We start from the raw sequence: 20,409 nt of genomic DNA on the forward strand, positions 1-20,409 counted from the left end.
AAGACCTTACTCTGTACCCGGCGCTCTGCTGTGCCCTCAGGGTAGAGATGATCACTCGTCCTGGACATCCGTGGTCTGCAGTGTCAGGTGATACGATTTCCTTATTAATTCTTTCTGCGGTCCTTTACCCTGTGCTACTGTGTTTTAGTGTTTGGACACAAAACGGAAAAGATGCATTCTCTTGTCTTAAGCTCTCAGAGTCCAGTGGGAGAGAAATATACACACAGAAACGAGAATAGTGTGTGCCATGGGTGCTGTGACAGGATGCAGAGGGCAGCGGTCAAAGCCCCTGGGGGAGGGGGAGGTGAGGAAAATTTCACAGGGAGGTTCCCTTGGGCAGAGTTCTGGAAGATCAGTGTCCATTCTCCAGGCTCATGTGGAGGAGGACGCAGTAGAATCTGGAGAGCAGTGTGGACAAAGGTAGAGGGTGTCCAATGGAGTCCTGTGTCCGGAGAAACCTCCAGAAATGCCACAGGCTTAGAACATAGGTTCAAAGTTATGACAAAAGAGAAATCTTGAGAATTTAGTTGTAGAAGATATTAACTCCAGGTTAAGGAGTTTAGGTTTTATCCAAAAAGGAGATGACACAGTCAGATTTTATTTTGGTCTATTTACTCTGACAGCTCTGTGGACACATCAGATAAATACAAGGCTGCAGGCTGGGAGTCTGGGTTAGGGACTGTGGCATTATCTAGGTGAGAGAGCATCGCAGTGGACTCTCAGAATGTTTCAAATATCCCACCTAAGTACCTCAAGCTGGGAGCTAAGGTATAGGGACAGGGTGTGCTTATCAGTGTTTAACAACCAGCTCTGGGGTCTACGGATGGTGAGGAGGGAGGGTAGCTACTATTTGCTTCTTTTGCTGATTTCTGTGGTGTAAGTTCACCCATCATGGCCAGCTTTGGGTGACCGATGTGACATGGTTGAATGCAGGGTTGGGGACAGGTACTAACAACCTCACTGATCCGAGAGCTGGTGAGAGGTAGGGCCAGGTGCCAGAGACCACTGAACAAGGAGGAATCATGATGACTTTCCGCTTTCTGGCTTGGGGTAATTGGGAGAAAGTGATGCCGTTAACTCAGGGAATACAGGAAGAGGAGGATACTTGGGATGGGATGGGGGGCAAACATAATGTGTTTAGAGTATAATATTTTTAATTTGAAGTACCAGGAAGAGATTTCTGATAAGCAGTGGATAATTAGGTCTGGAGCCCCAGAGAGAGGTCCAGGCTAGACAGATAAAGTAGACTAGATAAACTAGACCAGATAATCTAGACAGATAGACTAGGCCAGATAAACTAGGTCTAGATAAACTGGACCAGATAAACTAGACCAGGTAAACTAGAATGACAGACTAGTCCAGGTAAACTAGGCCAAGTAACCTAGACAGATAAACAGACTAGATAAACTAGGCAGATAAACTAGACAGATAAACTAGACTAGATAAACTAGTCTAGATAAACTAGATCTGATAAACTAAACCTGAGGAACTAGACCAGATAAACTAGATAAACTAGACCCAATAAAGTAGACCGATAAACTAGACTAGATAAACTAGACTTGATAAATTCAATTAAATTAGACTAGGTAAACAAGACAGATAAATTAGACTTCATAAACTAGAGCAGGCAAACTAGAAAGATAAACTATACTAGATAAACTAGACCAAATAAACTAGACCAGAAAATCTAGATAGATAAACTAGACTAGATAAACTGGGCCAGATAAACTGGACCAGGTAAACTAGACCTGATAAACCAGATCAGATAAACTACACAGATAAGCTAGATCAGGTAAACTAGAATGATAAACTATACTGATAAACTAGACCAGATATTCTAGACAGATAAACTAGGCCAGATAATCTAGACAGATAAACTAGACTAGATATATTAGACCAGGTAAACTAGACAATGTAAACTAGGCCAGGTAAACTAGAACAATAAACTAGGCCAAGTAACCCAGACAGATAAACAGACTAAATAAACTAGGCAGATAAACTAGACCAGAAAAACTAGAAAAACTAGACCCAGTAAACTAGACTAGGTAAACTAGACTTGATAAATTCAATTAAACTAGACTAGGTAACTAGACAGATAAATTAGGCTTCATGAACTAGACCAGGTAAACTAGACCAGATAAACTAGGCTAGTTGAACTAGACTGATAGACCAGAACTGATGGCCAGGACAAGATCAAGCAGGTCAGATACGCTAGCCGGCTGCGAGGCGCTCAGGACACCTGCAGGGTCGCCCAATGGGAAGGGCAAAGTGCGAAGCGACACCGGGGGCCCGGAGTGCGCGGAGCAGCATCAATGAGCTGAGGCTGGAACGTGAGTGGAGGGACTTGCCGGAGAAGTGAGTGATTCGGGGGCCGAGTGGCCTAGAACGGCTACTAAGAAAGTGGAAGGGAGACTTTGCATGTGTCACTGGCCGGACGGACCGCGGTGGCCTTTCCCAGGGAGCGTTGAGTGGGGAGCTGCGAGCGAGGCCAGAGGGCGTCTGGCTGGAAAGCGCCGACCGGCGGTAAACAGAAGCCACCGTCAGGCTGGTGTGGCAGCTGCGGCAGCGGCCTCCCAGGGCCACTGGGCCGTCCTGGCTCCTTTAGCAAGTCTGACCCAAGGCGCCCCCTGCCCCCCTCAGCTCCCATGCCTCTACCGTCAGCGGAGTCTGGCAAGAGTCCAGCATGCACAGGTCCTTGCCTGGGCTCCAGGGAGCCTGCCGGCTCTTCTGTGCTCGAGGAGGGACCCGGAGGCAGCGCGGCCCCGCGGCCACACTTGGGGGCCTCCAATGGTGTTGGGCGGTTCTAGAAGGCTAAGAGGCTGCATCGCAGCCGAAGCCCCCTCGGGCGTGGCCAGAGGCCTGTGCTGGCCAGAGCAAGTGTACATACCCAACCCCGATGGCTTGGGGCAGGAAGCTGGCCTGGCATCAAGGCTTTGAGTTATGGCAGGGACAGGACTGGAATTAGGGCAGGACGCAGACAAGCAAGGAGCTGAGACACAGTTGCTGTGGGCAGCCTCGGGTTCCCAGGCTGGGTAGGGCAGGCTGGCACAGGACCAGAAGGAAGACCTCTAGAAGAAGACCTATTCTAGAAAAGCCAGAAGATGTGGCATTTCTCACATCCCACACAGCGGAGAGGTGGGAGGAGGGGCGGTACCCTGCACAGGCCACAGCCCCTCCAGGAGGAAGGCGTGGGTTCCTGGCCACTCTCTGCTGAGTAGATGATGCCCTTCCGGGTCAGGCTGAGCCTTGTTGCCATCTGGGGGCATCGTCCAGGGGCAGGAGGAGGCAGTCACCCCAAACCAGACTGGTTCTTGCCTAACTGTGTCCAGCGATGTCATGCTCCGGGCACTTCTCCAGAGGAACCCACAGGCGTCCCAAGAGAAGAACGGCCCACGCTGTGGAACCCAGCAGCCTGGCAGAGCCCTCACCCTGGATCACGCCCCAGGCACACCTGCCAACTCACCTGCTCTACCCAGCACGAGCACTTGTGAAAGCTGGGCTGGGAAGGGAGCCTGCCAGGGCTGACCTTCCAGCGACTGGGCATGCGGCCAGAGGGAGCAGACGCCCGCTCATGTGGCTCACCCAGCCCCTTGGGCAGCTTCCTCGCCAAGGCTCCACACTGCCCCTCCCCTTTAGACTCCCCAGCTGCCTTGGAAGGAGTCAGGCCCCGTCTGGTTTAAGCCTCAGCCTTAACTGAGGAACATCTGGCTACTGTCGGACCAACAGGTAATTAGAACCCATGTCCCTGGTCGTGTCTAGGGCACCACGATGCTGTGTGGACCTCTACCGGCCTCAGGTCATCCCCCGCTGGAAACATTCAGCTAGAGCCGTGTGCTGCATTGCCCACATGGGCTTCTGTCTCCCAGTAAGTACAGGAATGTTCCAGCGACGACCTCATCTTTTGCAGCATGCTGACCCCGAAGTAGCCCATCTCCTCACGTGCCTCAGTTGCACAAATTCAAAAGCCAGAGTTTGGCCCAGTTTGTGTCGTGACCTTGAAGCTGTCCATGTGCACATCCATCCTTCCACTGTCGGCCGCCAAGGGACCCATGACCAGACGGGGCGTTCACCGAGATCCTTGTGCATAACCGGGAGGGCTCTGTCCAGGGAGGGAGGCACGCGTCTGTGTAGATGCTCAGGTGTGTGCATGGACACACGGGAGCACGCATCATGCCTTGACACAATGATAGGCCACTTGGAACTAGTTATAGGATGCAACTAGGTGAGTAAAATTAGAAGTAGGTGGGGAATGAGAAAGGAAAACAAATGAGGTGAATACATGGTTCGGTCTGGAATTGTGTCCTCCTCTCGTGTGTGGGCACAGATTTGGCTCCGAACTTGCCAACACGGCTGCGATCTTGAAGAGGCAGCTGGGTCAGTGACACAGTTCGGCGTGCACTGGCTGGGAGACGAGCTCATTACTCAGGGTAAGATGATCCCTGAGGCCGAGCCCAGAAAGAAATCCTCCTTCGGTCTTCTTCCAGAGACACCACATGCCACACAGACTTTGGGCGGGTTCGCACCAGAATGCAGATGCTGATTCCTTATTCTCCCTTCTCTCTTGACCAGCGACATCCCGTCACATTGCCTTTCAGTAAAATAAATGGGGTCACGAACACCTTTCTCTGCTGCTTTGGTTTAATCTGGCGGTACGCTTGGTCGGGGGGAGGCAAGGGCTCTCAAACTTGGCTGTACGTTTTGGACACCCTGAGAACTTAACCAAATTCCAATGCCCAGGCCGTACCCCATAAGTCAGAATTTCTGGGGATGGGACCCAGGACATTGAGATGAACAAATAGTGATTCAGTAATACCTTCTAACAGCCAGCGCAGTTGGAGAGCCGCGGCTTTAGTTGGTACTGAATCCCCCCATACCATTCGTTAACATCTAGACATATTGGAGCCCTGGTGGCTCCTTGATTAAGCGTCTGACCTTGACTGCAGCTCAGGTCATGATCTCAGGGTCGTGAGATGGAACCCTGCATCAGAGCAGAGCCTGCCTAAGATTCTCTCTCTCTCTCAAAAAGAGAAAAAATGTGGACATACTTCCCAAATGGTTGGTAACTAGCCTCTGTCTGCACACCACATGGCAGAGCCCGCACCCTGGATCACACCCCAGGCACACCTGCCAACTCACCTCCTCTACCCAGCACGAGCACTTGTGCTCATGCCGTGCATGCTGCAAAGTCTTTCAGACGGCCTCGCTGCCTGTAACAACAGATAAACTACACACGGGCCGGGGAATCCCAAAGTTTTCTTCCTGCCTTTGAACGTGTGACCGTACGTTCCACGTCCTGTGCTGCTGAGCGAGAGACCATCTGTATGCCTCAGCCGGCGGCATGAACTTGACCTCCGCGGAGACTGTACCCCGCAGGCAAGCGCGTGTGTGTGGCACGTCACCCAGTTCCTCTTGGAGATGGGCCGAGGAACATCGCGGGCAGAACCCCACACAGGAGTCGGACCTACCAATCGTGACTCTGCAGACTCACGCGGGTCCTTCACCAAGAACATCTACTGTGAAAGTTATGGGTTCAGCCCTGTGGTTTTCCTGGACGCACTGGCACCGCCCCACCCCAGCAAGCAGCTCCACCCTGTGGGAATCATAGCCACACAAGAGGTCTCCTGGAGTTGTTCTGGAAAAACAGGGTCTTGGTAGACCCACCATAGCTACTCCCGCGGGCTGGAGAGGGCCGTCTAAGTGGGGACTCGGTCTGATTGTTCTCCTGGTGTGTCTTTGCATGTGCCTGAGCTGGAGGACCTATAACCAGGATCCTCCAAGCTAGTGAGGCCCCCGATGCCATGACCTCCTGAGTCCAGCAGTACCTCAGATAGGCGTCCATTTCCCCTCTGTCACCCCGTGCTGCTTCTAGGTCCTCCAGGTCCGTTTGGACCTGGACCTAAGGACCAGGTTTCCACCCAGGCCATGTCTCCCCCCACCTTCAGAATCACCCCGGGGCTCAGCGAGGCCTTCCCGCAGGTTCCTCTTCCAAAGGAGAGACCTAAGGTGCGTCCTCTTTGGGCCAAGGCCATCCACTGAAGCCCATGTCCCGGAACCAGCTAGAGCCAGCCGCACCTCTCCGGGGTAAGGGGGTCCTCTTGGACCTCCATTTTCACCTCTCGGGGTCTTGGAGGTTGTGTGTATCAAGTGCTCACTGCTGGGCTGTACACTTGGTATAAACGTCCAACCAGGCTTTCACACTCCCCCGATGAAGGCACTAGCATTCCCCGCATTTCCTAGGCAGGAATGCGGAGGCTCAGAGAGATCAGGTGACTTGTCCGAGGGGCAGAGCTAAGGTCCAAACTCAGGTCTGTTTGTCTGGTTTTAGAGAGATGTCTGGCTGGCTGGCTTCAGCGGGCCTGTTCTCCCTTTTCTTCTGGGATCACATGCCCCTTCAGGCCCTGCTGCTTTGACTGACTTGCTCTGGTTACCGGCACCCTCTGGCACCTCGTCCTCACCTCCAGGTCCTTCGAATGCTTGTGCTCATGTCCCCGCTTCTGCTTTCTCCCCGAGAGCTGATGTGCCTCCGACTGAGTCGTATCAGCAAGGGGGCGTCTGATATTTGGGGCGTCTGCCAACGTCAGACACCCCTTACTGATATAAACATGTCACCTCACCTCCCCTCTAAACCAGGGCTTTGCAAAATAATTCATACATGTTATGCCCTTCATTCAGATTTCCATTCTTCACTGCTAATGTTCTAGGCAGGTGTGACAGGTACCTCAATCTACAGATATACGGCATACTGTTGTTTATCTTGTCATTGTTGGCTGTTTTTTTTTTTTTTTCTTTTTTGAAATTTAAATTCAATTAGCCAACATACTGTACATCATTAATTTCAGATGCAGTGTTCAGTGATTCATTACTGGCCATAACACCCAGTGCTCCTCACCTCACGTGGCCTCAATGCCCATCCCCCAGTTACCCCATCCTCCCACCCACCTCCCTTTCCACAACCCTCCATTTGTTTCCCGGAGCCCAGAGTCTCTCATGGTTTGGCTTCCTCTCTGATTTCTTCCCATTCAGTTTCCCCTCCGTGCCCCCACGATCCCCTGTGTTATTTCTTATATCCTACATATGAGTGAAACCATATAATTGTCTTTCTCTGATTTATTTCATTTGGCACAACACCCTCCAGTTCCATCTGCATTGATGTAAGTTGGAGGTGTTCATCCTTTTTGGTGGCTGAGTAATATTCCATTATATATGGGGAGCTGTTTTAAAAGATACATTTGTTGACTTGCATCGGCCTTGGAAGACTACTGTCAGAAAGCTTATATTATGGAGATATTTGTTCACATTTTCTTTCCTTCCCCCCTGCAGAAGCGAAACCAGAGACGAAGACACGGCCTGGGGAGCAGGGGCCCCAGATCCTCGGGGTCCAGAGAGTCTACATCCAGACGAGGGAGGAGAAGCGCATTAACCTGACTGTGGGGGGCAGAGCCTATTTGCTGCCTAACACTTCGGTGATCATTAAATGCCCAGTACGCCGATTCCAGAAATCCCTGATCCAGTGGGAGAAGGATGGCCATTGTCTGCAGAACTCCAAGCGGCTTGGCGTCACCAAGTCGGGCTCCCTCAAAATCCACAGCCTGGCGGCCCCGGATATCGGCACATACCGCTGCGTGGCTGGCCCCGCGTGGGAGACCGCGGTTCTCAAGCTCATCGGCACGGACAACCGACTCATCGCGCCCCCGGCGCTCTCGGAGAGTGCGACGCCCTATCTGGGGATGGACCACAAGGACGCCAACGGCTTGGGAGCCACGTGGCAGAAAATGAGGCAGCTGTGGGGTAACAAAAATGAGCTGTATCCGGAGGACGGCCAAGTGGCTAAGCAGCCTTTCTGGAGGGCTCTGTTGGGTCCCTGCAGTAATTCTGCAGGAAACCCTCACTCCTGGGAGTTTAAGAATAAGCAGTTTGAAGCAGCAGTTAAACACGGAGCGTACAGCATGGAGACGGCCCAGTTCGAGGAGCTGATCAGAAACATGAGTCAGCTCATGGAGACCGGAGAGGTCAGTGATGACCTGGCGTCCCAGGTGATCTACCAGCTGGTGGCCGAGTTAGCCAGGGTGCAGCCAGCACTGGCCCCCTGGAGGGGTGCCCAGGAAGGGGTGCCTCCTGCCGCCCAGCTGAGGGGGGGGAGCAAGAAGGAGGCCTCAAGCCTCGGAGGTGGAGAACTCAGGCAAGCTGACCTTCAGGCCCAAGGGACCTGTTCTCAGGAGGCAAAGCGAGCCCACCTCGATTTCATTTAACAAAACAATAAATTCAAGAATTGGAAATACAGTGTACATTACGAAAAGGACAGAGGTCATCAATATACTGTGTGAGCTCATTACCCCCAGTCAGGCCACCTACACGTGGACCAAGGATGGGACCTCGTTACAACCCTCAGAAAAGTAAGTAAAAGAAAGATACAGTGTTCCCTGTGTCATACCTTCTTAATGGGCATTCCAGTTTTCTTGAAAAGACTTTCAAATTCTTTCTTCTGAGAATGTGTTTCCAACAGGATTCTTTAGGAAAAAAAAAAAAAAAGGTTAGGATGTGTTTTTCACATATGCACTGGAATTTTAAAAATTAAACCCTTACCATCCCCATCATTACCAAGACTGGGTACAGTCAGACTGAGCTTAAGCATGCAAAGCCTTTCTCTTTGCAGAGCACTTAACATTTACAAATAAAATCCACAGAAGGCCTCAAAAAAACAATCATCCTTGCAATAATCCCACACCAGGTGGGAACTGCAAATCAGAATTTATCTATGGTGCGCTTCTATATCTGGGAGACATGGTATCTCCTTGGCATTCACGTTGGCCCCGAGAGTTAGTAGCTTTCTGATGAAGTCACCAAGAGACAGAATCCCAAGACTATTTCACAGGCCATCCAGAACCAGGGACCCTATCTCCTGAACACCGCCAGGGATGTGTGGACATCACACAAATGACAGCCTCAGTAGAAAAACTGAGTATCTGAACCACTCTTCTGTATCATCCCAAGTGTTAGGTCATGAGATTACTAGAATAAGGATCAAAGTTTTTGAGATGTTCACAACACAATATTAAGTCAGAGTTTTATCATGATCTGCGTGTCCATACGAAGATAGTGCATTTCATTCACTTCACATGAAACAGCAGGGAATAACAAGTGGTAATTCATTTTTGCATCTTTCCGTGTCTCTAAGTCTTGCTGTTGCTTGCTTTTAGCTTGCCTTCAGAGAGCCCAAGCTGCCTCCTGGGATTGTTAAGAGGAACAGAACGGCAGATGTTAAATTGCTTTGCAGACCTTATTGTACTTAAAAAATGCAAATTTTATTTTTACCACGTCTGTTAGTGCATTTGAGTCTAATGCATGAAACAGCGGAAGAAATCTAGGTAAAACTCAATTTTTTTGTGATATGTGATTAGGCTGTACCTTAGAGTGAGAAGATAGAACAAATCTAACTTCTTCATTTTTTGCCCTGGAACTCTGAACACAAGGGTCAAAAGAAGTTTTCCCAGTGAAATAAACCTTCCAGGTCAACTAGCTTAGCAGTTCGCAAATCTTTTGGCCTTGGGACCGTTTTGAACCTAAAAACAAAACAAAAAAAACCCAAAACTTATAAAGCTTCTCCAAGAAGCCTAAAGAGCTTTTGTTCATGTGAGTTATAGCTATCGATATTTACCATATTAGAAATTGAAACAAAACATTGAACATGTCTATTCACTAATCCATTTAGAAATAACAGTAAGAAGCCCATCACATATTCGCATAAATAACGCTTTTTGAAAAAGCCATCTTTAAAGAAAAGGACTGATAACCGTGGCACTGTTTTATATCTTTGCAAATCTCTGTAATGTCTGGCTTGATAAAACACAGCTGCATTCTTATAAACGCTTCTCCGATAAGTACGTTGTGATACGCTGTTATAAGTAACGTTCATAGAGAAAGTTCGGCCTCACCCAGATATGAGAGTTGGAAAAAGGAGGACATTTTTCACAGCCTCTTCAGATAATCGTGGCTGTTTTTTATGACTACAGTAGCTTCTGAAATTCCAGTCAGCTGGAATGTGGACTCTTAAGCCATATTGATGACATTTTATTCTTCCCTTATGGAAAAGTATTGCCTTATCTTGTGCTCGGAATGGGTCTTTTACCTACAAGTGATTTTGTAATATCACACAGTGCTCGTTTGCAAAATACTGACTCCCCAAGTTACAGCGATCTCCCCTCTGTTGGCCCGTTTCCTTAGACAATGTAAAGAACACACACATTCTGAATTGTCACTACCCAGAGCATCAGGAAAGTCTTTGAGTTCTGGAACACTGTCAGGCTCACCATGGAGGATACTAATTTTCCTAAAATTTTAATTTTCATGTGAAAGTCTGTGAAAATTCAACACCATCAGTTGCTCTCCTTGAATGGGTCTGCTCCTTTCAGTTAATTTTTTAAAACAGCTGCCACATACCCCAGGCTGAATAATTATAATGTTAGCCATTCTTTCGAGTAAAAATGGTGTTCCATGAAAAAAACGGTGGGGTGGGGGGCTTGTTCAGCTTGCAGATCAGACATGTGGGGCTTTGGGTGTGTTTCCGGTTCTGTATACAGAACATGAAAAATATACATGCTTGAGGGTTAAGATTTGGTAAAAAAACCAGTTAAGTCGCATAGCTGTGTGAAGGACATTCCTAAGGGAAACTGGCATTTTTGCTTTCATAGCAAGTGCGTGGTGGCCAAGAAACAGGGACACCTGGTGCACATGGGCTATCCATGCAAATGTCAACTCAGCAAGAAAGGCAGATAATGGCTTAGCGTCATTATGAAAATGGTTTTGAGCTCAGGAACCTCTGGGGTCCTTGGACTGCCCCTTGAGGACGGCTCAGCAATTTTCATTTTATAAGAAGCAGAGGCTGAGCGAGTAGAACTGATTGATTCACCTGTGGCCGTGTCCACAGGGCAGGGGTCATGGGAGAGCGTGGTCAGTTTATGTAAGTGTTTGTGGGGTTGATTTCAAATAGCTTGCGTTGACCGCGTGGAATTAACAGGAGCTCCTGAGCCTGAGACTCCTGGAGGTCATATGAAGACAGGTTTTGACTCAGTACATCCGGCTCAAGTGGGTTTTTCCGCACTTTAAGGATCAACCGTTGGATACCAAAGCGATTCCATATGGCTATTAAAAGTTTTCACTTTTCAATTGTTAAGAGAATAAAAAAATAAGATCCTTTCTTACTTCCATTTTCTTCCTCAAACTTACCTAATGAGTTTGTTCTCCGTACATTTCATTTCCTTGATGCAAAAAAGGTTCTCACCTGTAGATACATTTTTCTGAATCTCACATGTCTTTTCAGTCCAGGTAACTCCAAAATGGAATTACGTTTCTGAGAGCTTCTACCCAAGGGGAGGAAAGTGTGTAGGGGCGTAGGGGTTTAGATGTTATCTGGGTAAGAACTGCCAGCCAGAAAGGGCAGACGGTGGTAGATTTGCTGGGGCTGATGCCTGTGGAAAGATCGGCTTTGTCGCGAGTAAGGCTGTCCAGCAGAGACCAAGGTCACATCCCTTATGGAGCCTTACCCGCTGTTCTCCCGTCCAGGGACTGACCCAGGCCGGATGCCGTGATTTCTCACTGTGCTGCTGAGACCTACAGAACAAAGGGATGGTTTGAAGATCTCTGAATCCTATGAACATGTATATGAAATAATTGAGGAAAACATTTTAGTGTATTTATTTTTCAAATGTAGTTACTCGTTCTGTTGTTGTTCTTAATCAACTATTCTGTAATAGGGATTTTAGATTTTAGATGCAGATGTTAGCATGAAGTCTGGCCCTACTAGTAACTAGGTCTGTCGTGCTCCTGATTTTGGTCCGGGCGATTCCGAGGTTGTGTTTCTGCCCGCTTCTGTGGATTTCATATGTGTGTTGCGGGGGGCTTTGTGTCCTGCTGCTACGCACACTCTGCGCCATGGTTCTGTTGTATTCCGACCATTTGTCCATTTAGTCGTCGGAGGATTCTGAGAACTTTCTGTACAAAAGTTGCGGTGTTCGGCACTGTCGATGCACAGCTGTGAGTAGGATTTGGTCCCTGCTTTTGAAAAGATCACAATCTGGCAGGAAGAAATAGATATTTCATCAAACAAATACACAAACCAGAGCAGAAGGAGCCCAGAGAGGGAGAAGATAATTCTAGGAGGATCGGGGAGAGCTTTACAGGGAAAATTATATTTGATCCAGGATTCAGTGGGGAAGTCAGAGTTTGCCAGAATGGGGGCTGGGGGGGAAGGGCATTCCAAACACAGTGAACGACATATGCACACGCTCGGGGTTATGAAAGATCATGGAATGTTCTGGAAACTGTTAGAGGCTCATTATGGCTGGAGCACAGTGAGAGCACCATGAAGTGACAGGAAATGGAGAAGTGGCCCCAGCTCAGTTCACGAAGAAACACACCGCCTTTAAGTGGTCAGAATCGTCCCTGTTGCTGGGATCTGGAAAGTGGGAGGCAGCAGGGGAAAAAAAAACAGTATACGGACCACTGATGCAGGTGATCAAGAAGCAGCTTCAAATTGTTAGGAAAAAATTAAAATAAAAGCAGAACAAGCACCTTTTTCTCTTCCCCGAGTCATTACGCCATCTGCCAGGATACACCTGACCAGTTCTGGTTCTCAGGGTCATGTACCTGCTGGCGGTGACGGCTGTCCATAGCCGGGAAACCTTACGGAGCTCATTTGGGTCAGCCCAGATTCTCAGCAGGCTGCTCCGAGGCCAGTATAATGCAGTCTTGGCACCACTGACTGCTCTGACTTCTTCCTGCAGTCACAGTGAGGTGACGGCCAGAGCCAAGTCCCTTTGACTGATGGCCCGCTCACTTCCCGTGTGAAAACCCGAACCGAAAAATCCATTCCTGCTCTCTATGGGGAAGGATTTGGCCACAAAATGGGTTAACATCCTTCCAGCCGACGCTTCCTAGCTTGTCTTTGTGAGATTGTGGTGGATTAAGCATCGAGTCCGTCCACAAAAGTCTCCTCTCGTGCAAAGTGAGGCAGGAAGCCTGGCTCTCCAGGCACCGTCCAGGAACCCGGTCTCTGAACTCAAGCCCAGGAGGAAGACTTTTCCACCCTCCCATCTTCCGGGCGGGATCCTTGCCAGCCCAGGGTCTGATTCTGCAGTCCTCTCTCCCTGGGACGTGCTGTGGGCCCAGGCAGTGAATCACCCTTTCTATCTGTCCCACAGAATCATCTTGGCTGGAACGGGAAAAATGCAGATATGGAACCCCACAAAGAAGGAACAAGGAACGTACGGATGCTCGGTAGCTAACCATCTCGGTTCGGACGTGGAGAGTTCTCCGGTGCTCTATGCAGGTAATGCCCGTCGCTGACACCGGAATGCCTGGTCTGGGGTTCTCTAGAGCAGCCGTTCCCAGAGGTCAGCACGAAGCAGCGGAAACACCCGAGGGGAAGGTCGGAACACGGATTTCTAGACCCCATTCCTGGAGCTTCTGACTCAGTAGGTCTGGGATGGACCAAATTCCGAGTTTGCGCTTTTAACCTGGTCCCAAGTCACACCGACGCTGCCGGCCTGCGGATCCGATCTTGGAATCGCCTGCCTTAGAGCTCGCTTTCCAAGAACCGGGAGTGAATGAGACAGTTTTACCGGCAGCTTTGTCAGTGTGGACTTCTCCTTTTTTAAGGGCCACCAGCCGATGCCCTTTAGAGGAGAATAATTCTCCTCTAAAGGGGGCTCTCTGCCTCCCAAGGCATACCCACCCGTCCTTAGAAACACTTTCAGGAGGTTGTAACTGTGAATTAGCGTTTGTCTTCCCAGGAGGCAGATGGTGTCATTTTCATGAGGAAAATGGGCTTAATTACGAAGGAACAGTTTTAGGTGGTGAGTTTTAAGCAGCACTTCCTCGTGGCGAGCTCCTGCTCTGGGATTAAAAATAAACCACGCGCTCCCCCCTCCAGTTCTCCGCTCCGTGGTTTCCAGTGTCCGTGGCTCACAGGGACTGAGAGGAGGGGAGGAGCCATACCGGGGGTTAGAATCCAGCATTCGGACAACTGAGCGTTGAGCTTGGTGCCAGGGACCCCCTATCCACACGCTCTGAGCAGGTTGGACCTGGGGATTATGAAAGCTCCCCGAGCTTGTCCCCTCACCGCATTCCCAAGGTAGGGCCTTCAGGCCTTGATTTTCTGTGCTTTGACCCTCCTGTGAGCATCATCCCCTTCCCAGAAAATGCTAGTCCCCAGGTTTGGGCATTCCTGGGTGGAATGGGGTCATCGAGGACCATCCAGATTCCTGGAAGGGCTGGAACAGCATGTCCCCTGGTCCCTGAGTATGTGGGTACGGAGCGGTCGGCCGACGCGCCTTCGTTCTGCGTGCCCGGTGCATAGACGAAACAGGCCTTGCCCTCCAGCCGCTCACGAGCTAATGGTGGAGTAAATGCCATCACGGCAGTCGTCCTCCACAAAGGGACGCCCTGCCAACACCCTTAACGGGATGTTGCCTCCCCTGACCCTCACAGGCTACTGGCAGACCCCTGGGCAACCAGCACCTTCTTCTGTCCCAGCGGCCACCAGCCCCTGGGAGACGGTGTCCCCCACCAGTCGGAGTGGCTTGAGGGCAACGATGGCCGTTTTCCCCTCACTGAGCCCAGGCACACAGTGTACTTCCTGACTGAGTGAACGAACAAATCCATTGAAAGTCCACATTTCTCAAAATCCAGGGAAAGAAAAGTCCCTGATTAGGTTCTCGATTCTCCGTGACTTTGTTGTTATGGTCATTTTTCTGTGCAAGGTTTAGGTGGGTCTGTTTCGAGGGCTCCTTGCAGGGCGAGAGTCAGTGGCTCCCAAGCCCCCGGTGTGTTGGATCCCTCTTCAGTTCCTCCAAGGGGACGCCTGGCCCTGCTTCTTGGCTTCTCGTGAGCTTTGGAAATCCTTCTTTTTCAATTTATCAAAGAAGGATTTATCCTCAGTTTTGGTTATAAAACCAGAATAACCTCAGAGCCTAGCTCTGCTTTGTACAGACCACCCCGTGGGTGTCTCTCTGAACGCGTACATCCATCTGTCCGCCCGCCTGTGCGTCCAGGCACTAAGGACCCCTGGGCTGTGTATGTGCCAGCCCTAAGGGGGGCACTGTGAGGGACGCAGAGACAGCCACTTGCTGCGCCAAGTTTACCAAATGCGGCTGGTTTCGCAGAGCAAAGGCCCGAACCTAACATCGTTTCCTGTTCCCTTTCCATGAAGAGGCGCCGGCCATCTTGTCCACTGAGAGAAATATCAGCCGACTGGGACACAGTCACCTGTCCGTCGCGGTTGGAGGTGTGGTGGAGGCAGCCTTGGGAGCCGACGTGACGATCCGATGTCCTGTAAAAGGCAAGTCTGGCGTTTCTGGGGTCAGGGTGGGGGACCGTGTCGTGCCCGGTGTTGCCAGGAGGTGGCAGCTCTCAGACCTCAGCCTGACCTGCTTAACCATCTGAGTTTCCAGCCCTCTGACGGTGGCTGTCCCTCTCAAGGATGAGACCGACTCATGGGACCAGGGTGGAAAACAAAACGCCCATGTCTCCATTTCCCGTGAGGACTGGGACGGCCTCGCACACTTGCGTGCTCAGGCGTGACCAGGATACCGTGTCGCTGTGGGTAGACGGACATGACAGACCACCTTCTAGTCCTGTGGTTGCCTGATGAGCAGAGCGTCAGGGAGGGGGTTCATTGGAAACTCTTGGAGGTGTGCTCCAGCTGGGCAAAGCCCGGTCCGGGGGTGGGAATCTCGGGGTCTCCCCGGCCCGCGCCGTCTCCATCCTGGACTGTCCCAAACCAGCATGACCAGCCTGTGCCTCAGTGGATCGCTCTGCTTCGTTCGCCCTGAGACAGAAGCCTTCTTTCTAACGGCTCCTTCCTTTAATAGGAATAACACTTTCAGTTCGACCTCACTTTAGTGTCAGGCCATTCTTGCTCTTGAAATCACAGATTTTTCCATCTTACCCAGGGCCCGCGCCTCCCTCCACTGGATCAACATTATAGGCGGCACATATGTCCGTTGTATGGGGTTAGGGGCGCCGTATGAATGATTTTGATCAGTTTCTCAGGGAGTCTTGGGACCTCGTCACGGTTCAGATCTGTTTTAAGGGGACGGAGCGTGCGCCCGTGATTTACCATGCATTGATTGACTGTGGGGATGACGGCGTCTCTCTCGTTTCCAGCTAATGGGGCCCCCATAAGTTGCAGCCGCTTGGGACGAATCTCACCTGGGCCTCGGCCCGGAGGAGCAGGGCGACCCGGGGAGTCCTCGCGCTGCAGTCCTCACGCTGCCGTCGGTAACACAGTGACCGTGCGTGTAGCAAAGGGAGCCCAGGACAGCGCTGTCCACCTTCCAGGCACTCCCTCCCTGTAGTGGTCGCTTTCTTGCCGTGTTTCCAGAGCTGCACCTTTGGCTCCCCAGGCTGTGGAAATTTGCTAACCCCCAAGGTATTATTTTTCACCCCTTGGATATCCCTGCAGCGTTTGGCCTACACAGACTTGCAGGCTCCCTCCAGCCTCGCAACGTCTCCACCCACAAGAATGTGAGTTTTCTGGCAAAGTGCTACCCACCCTTACAGAACGGGCCACGTTCCCTGGCCCAGCCGAGCAGAAAAGCAGAACGGAACTTGGCGGCCGCCAAGCCCCAAGCGGCTAGAGTTTCTAGAGCCCTACACCTGCAGGCGATTCTGCAAAACAGATCTGCCTTCTACGAGGACAAACCTCAACTTCTAACGTTAGTCCTGCATTTCTTGCTTCCACAAGAGTTTAAAACCAGGCGTTTGGGGAGTGGGGATGACCCCCTGAAAGGCTCGTGGTGTATTATTTGCTGTCATAAGTCAGCGGCTGAATTCGGTGGCAAATGGTTTAGTGGGGGAAGCCTCCAGCAAAGACCGTTAAATGCGTCTGGGTTTTATTCTCTGGGCCAGGCCCCGATGGCACGTGGGCCATCTCTGACTGGGTCCTGACTCCCACAGCCCCCGTGCCCCTGCTCCCCTGGGGCCTGGAGGGAGCTCGGTGTTGCGGGCGTTTCTCCTCCTTCTCATCCCTCCCTTCTCCTACCAGACGCTGCCCCCGCAGGCTTCTGTCTCCTTACCTGGCCTCCATCCCCTGTGGACAAGCCCCCGGGGACTCATCAGGACCTTTTCTTCTCACAAATAAACCCGTCTCATTTTGAGTTATGTGTCGTTTTAAATAAACCTTTAACCTTTAAATAAAAAATAAAAAACCTTTAAATAAACACTTCACAGTAAGTGAACTTACTGTGTTTTCGTATAGGCGGAATCTATACGGACGTAGCTTTTTCTGGAGATCCGTCTTTTTAAAGACAGACGGGGAAGTTGGGGAAGGGTCAGCAAACTTGGGTTTTAGACACGGTTCTGTCACGAGCTCGTGTGGGACCTTCCTGCCCGCGTCTCGGCAGTGGGAAGTGTACCACTTAAACGCCAGGGGAAGGAGGGACTTTGGATGTTCAGCTAATCCAGCCCCTCACTTATGGACGGGGATGGCAGATCATTTATAGACTTGAACGCCGTGTCGCAAAATTATATTTTCGTGTTGCACACGGAGCTTATGTCTATGAATCGGTAGCATGTGTAAATTTGTCTTTTATTTTTCAGTTGCCCTTAAAATATTTTTCAGTAACTATAATGAGCTCCTCTATTCATACCTCTTAGACAGATTCATACTTTCTTGGTATGGCCAAATATGTTTTATTTAATGCGGATATCAAAAGTGATTGTCTCTGGTCTCCCTTAGGTGATATTTCTCATGACTGTATTACCTAATAAAACCTGCAAATCTGTATGTTTAAAAGTTAGAAGCTTTAAGTTGCAAGAGACTTTTGCTTTGCTCTTGATAAAAAATAATTTTTTTTTCTTTTAAAAATGGGGGAAGAAGCGTTTCAGCTGTATCCTCTCTGCCACCTTCTGGCAGAGAAAGGAAAGCTCATCTGAGAGGAATGACCGACACATCTTAACAGCTGTGTGTTTTGTTTTATTTATTTATTTTTTGTAGTGGTAATGCTTAGTAAGGTCATCATTTCTTTTATAATTTCCTGCTCTGGGTGTATTCTGTGTTGCTTGTGTTCCTTCCTCCAGCTCATTAGAAGCGCAGCTAACCTGAGTGTCTATCATGACCTGGTCTTGCGTGTTGGGCTCCTCTGGGTTCCCCAACGCAGAAATTCGACTTACGGGGGTTGCCCTTTGCGCAAGGCAAAGAGACAGTTACTTGCTTGTGCACTGGGGGTGGTGGCGGTGGGGGTGGTAATAAATGAAGAGAGAAAGAAGAAAAAAAGATGCACGAGAAACAGCCTCAATCTCTGTGAGCAAGAGAAGGCACGCACGGAGATCTGCTCTTTTCCTGGAATCCTGCGCGGTCGTCAGATGAGTAAATTAGAGACACCAGCATCAGCGCAGGTTCATCTTGAAAACATCATCTTTCAAGAAGGGCACTACGGAGACTCGAGGTCGGGGAGAGCGTCGTCTCTTCCACAGATGGTGCTGGTCCCAGCGCATATCCACCTGTAAGAGAGTAAAGTGGAACTCCAGCCTCACGTCATATACAAAACGTGATGCACAGTGAGCCAAAAGCCTACATTTAAAAGTCTGTTAGCTTTCATGACGCCCTTAAAAGAAAACAGGCACAATTCTTTGTCACCTTGGGTTAAGCAATAATTTCTTTCTTTGTTTAAAAAGATATTTATTTATTTATTTAAAGATTGTATTTATTTATTTGTCAGAAAGAGAGAGAGAGAGCACAAGCAGGGAGAGCAGCAGCAGAGGGGGAAGCAGGCTCCCCGCTGAGCAGGGAGCCCGATGTGGGGCTGGATCCCAGGACCCCGAGATCATGACCTGAGCCGAAGGCAGAGGCTTAACTGACTGAGCCACCCAGGTGCCCCGTCTTTCTTCTTTAAAAAAAAAAAAGATTTATTTATTTGTTTGAGAGAGAGAGCATGAGTGTGAGCAGGAGGGGGTCAGAGGGAGAAGGAGAGAGACAATCTTAGGCAGGCTTCACGCTCATCACAGAGCCTGATGTGAGGGTTGATCTCACAACCCTGAAACTGTGACCTGAGTCAAAATCAGGAGTCTGAGGCTTACCTGACTGAGCCACCTGGGCACTCCAGGCAGTAATTTCTTAGCTGGGGCACAAGCGCCGAAAGGAACAGTGGATGAACGAGCTTCTTCAAACTGAAAAATTTTTGTTCTGCCAAGGACACTGTCAGGAAAGTCTAAGAAAAACTCACAGAACAAGTGAACATTTTCTGGAAATCATATATTCGGTAAGAGAGTGTCCAAAATATAGAAGGACCTCTTAGAACTCAGCAATAAAAGGACAAGCTCATTTAAAACAGACAAATGATCTGAGTGGACATCTCTCCAAAAAAATGGTACAAGTGACTAATAAGCCCATAAAAAGATGCTCAACATCGTTAGTCATCAGGGAAGTGTAAGTCAGAACCACAATGAGATGACTCTTTTCTTTTTTTGTTTATTTTATTAAAATCAGTTGGTTAGCATTTGGTGAATTATTAGTTTCAGAGGTATAGTTTAGTGATTCATTGGTTGCCTACAGTGCCCAGGAACGAGATGCCACTTCCCACACTGTGACTGCTGTAATCAGAGAGACGGAGGACAGAAGCGTGGAGAATGTAGAGAAGTCAGAAAACCGTCTTGCACTGCGGGTGGGAATTTAAAATCGCACCGCTGATTTGGAAGACAGTCTGATGGTTCCCCCAGAAGTGAAACCCAGCCATCCCACTCCTAGGTATATATACCTAAGACTAATGAAAACACACGTCCCCTCAAAAACGTATACAGAGAGGCCCACAGCAAAGAGTAGGACGACTTCCATGTCTGTCCGCGGACAAGTGGATAAAGAAAATGTGGGATATCCATGCCATAGAATTTTCTTTGGCCATAAAAAGGAAGGAAGGACTGTTTCCACGCTGAGACACGGATGGATCTTGAAAAATTACGGTGAGTGAAAGAAGCCAGACGCAACAGGTCACAGATTGCGTGATTACATTTCCATGAAATGTCTAGGACAGGCAAATCTGCAGAGACAGATAAGAGGCTGCCGGTGACTAAGAGACTGGAAAACCGGCGGGATGACTAACGGGTACATATTTCTTGGGGGGGAATGAGAATGTTCCGGAATTACAGTCGGGATGGTTGCACGGCTTTATGAGTGTGCTAAAGAAATCACGGAATTGTACCCTCGGAAGAGTGAATTGTACAGTGTATACAATGTATCTCATTAAAAATCATAATCCTAATACCCACAATAGGACAATGCTACAAAGTTTTTTTTTTTTTTTCCTTAAGATCTTCTATTTATCTATTTGACAGACGGAGATTACAAGCAGGCAGAGAGGCAGACAGAGAGAGAGGAAGGGAAGCAGGCTCCTTGCTGAGCAGAGAGCCCGATGTGGG

At 49.6% G+C, this 20,409-nt stretch overlaps 1 protein-coding gene across 1 annotated transcript in view; it reads left to right on the forward strand.

Annotated features, from left to right (window-relative positions):
* LOC111152648 (ADAMTS like 3) overlaps window positions 1–20,409 on the forward strand; it is a 333,594-nt gene that overhangs the window by 263,098 nt on the left and 50,087 nt on the right. Inside the window, 4 exon segments of the mRNA XM_022511191.1 lie at window positions 7,321–8,132; window positions 8,134–8,393; window positions 13,197–13,324; window positions 15,206–15,334. Of these exon segments, the coding sequence (XP_022366899.1) occupies window positions 7,321–8,132; window positions 8,134–8,393; window positions 13,197–13,324; window positions 15,206–15,334 (1,329 nt within the window).

The sequence above is a fragment of the Enhydra lutris genome, unplaced genomic scaffold (genome assembly GCF_002288905.1).
Source record: "Enhydra lutris kenyoni isolate GAN:26980312 unplaced genomic scaffold, ASM228890v2 scaffoldscaffold29, whole genome shotgun sequence".
Taxonomy (NCBI): domain Eukaryota; kingdom Metazoa; phylum Chordata; class Mammalia; order Carnivora; family Mustelidae; genus Enhydra; species Enhydra lutris.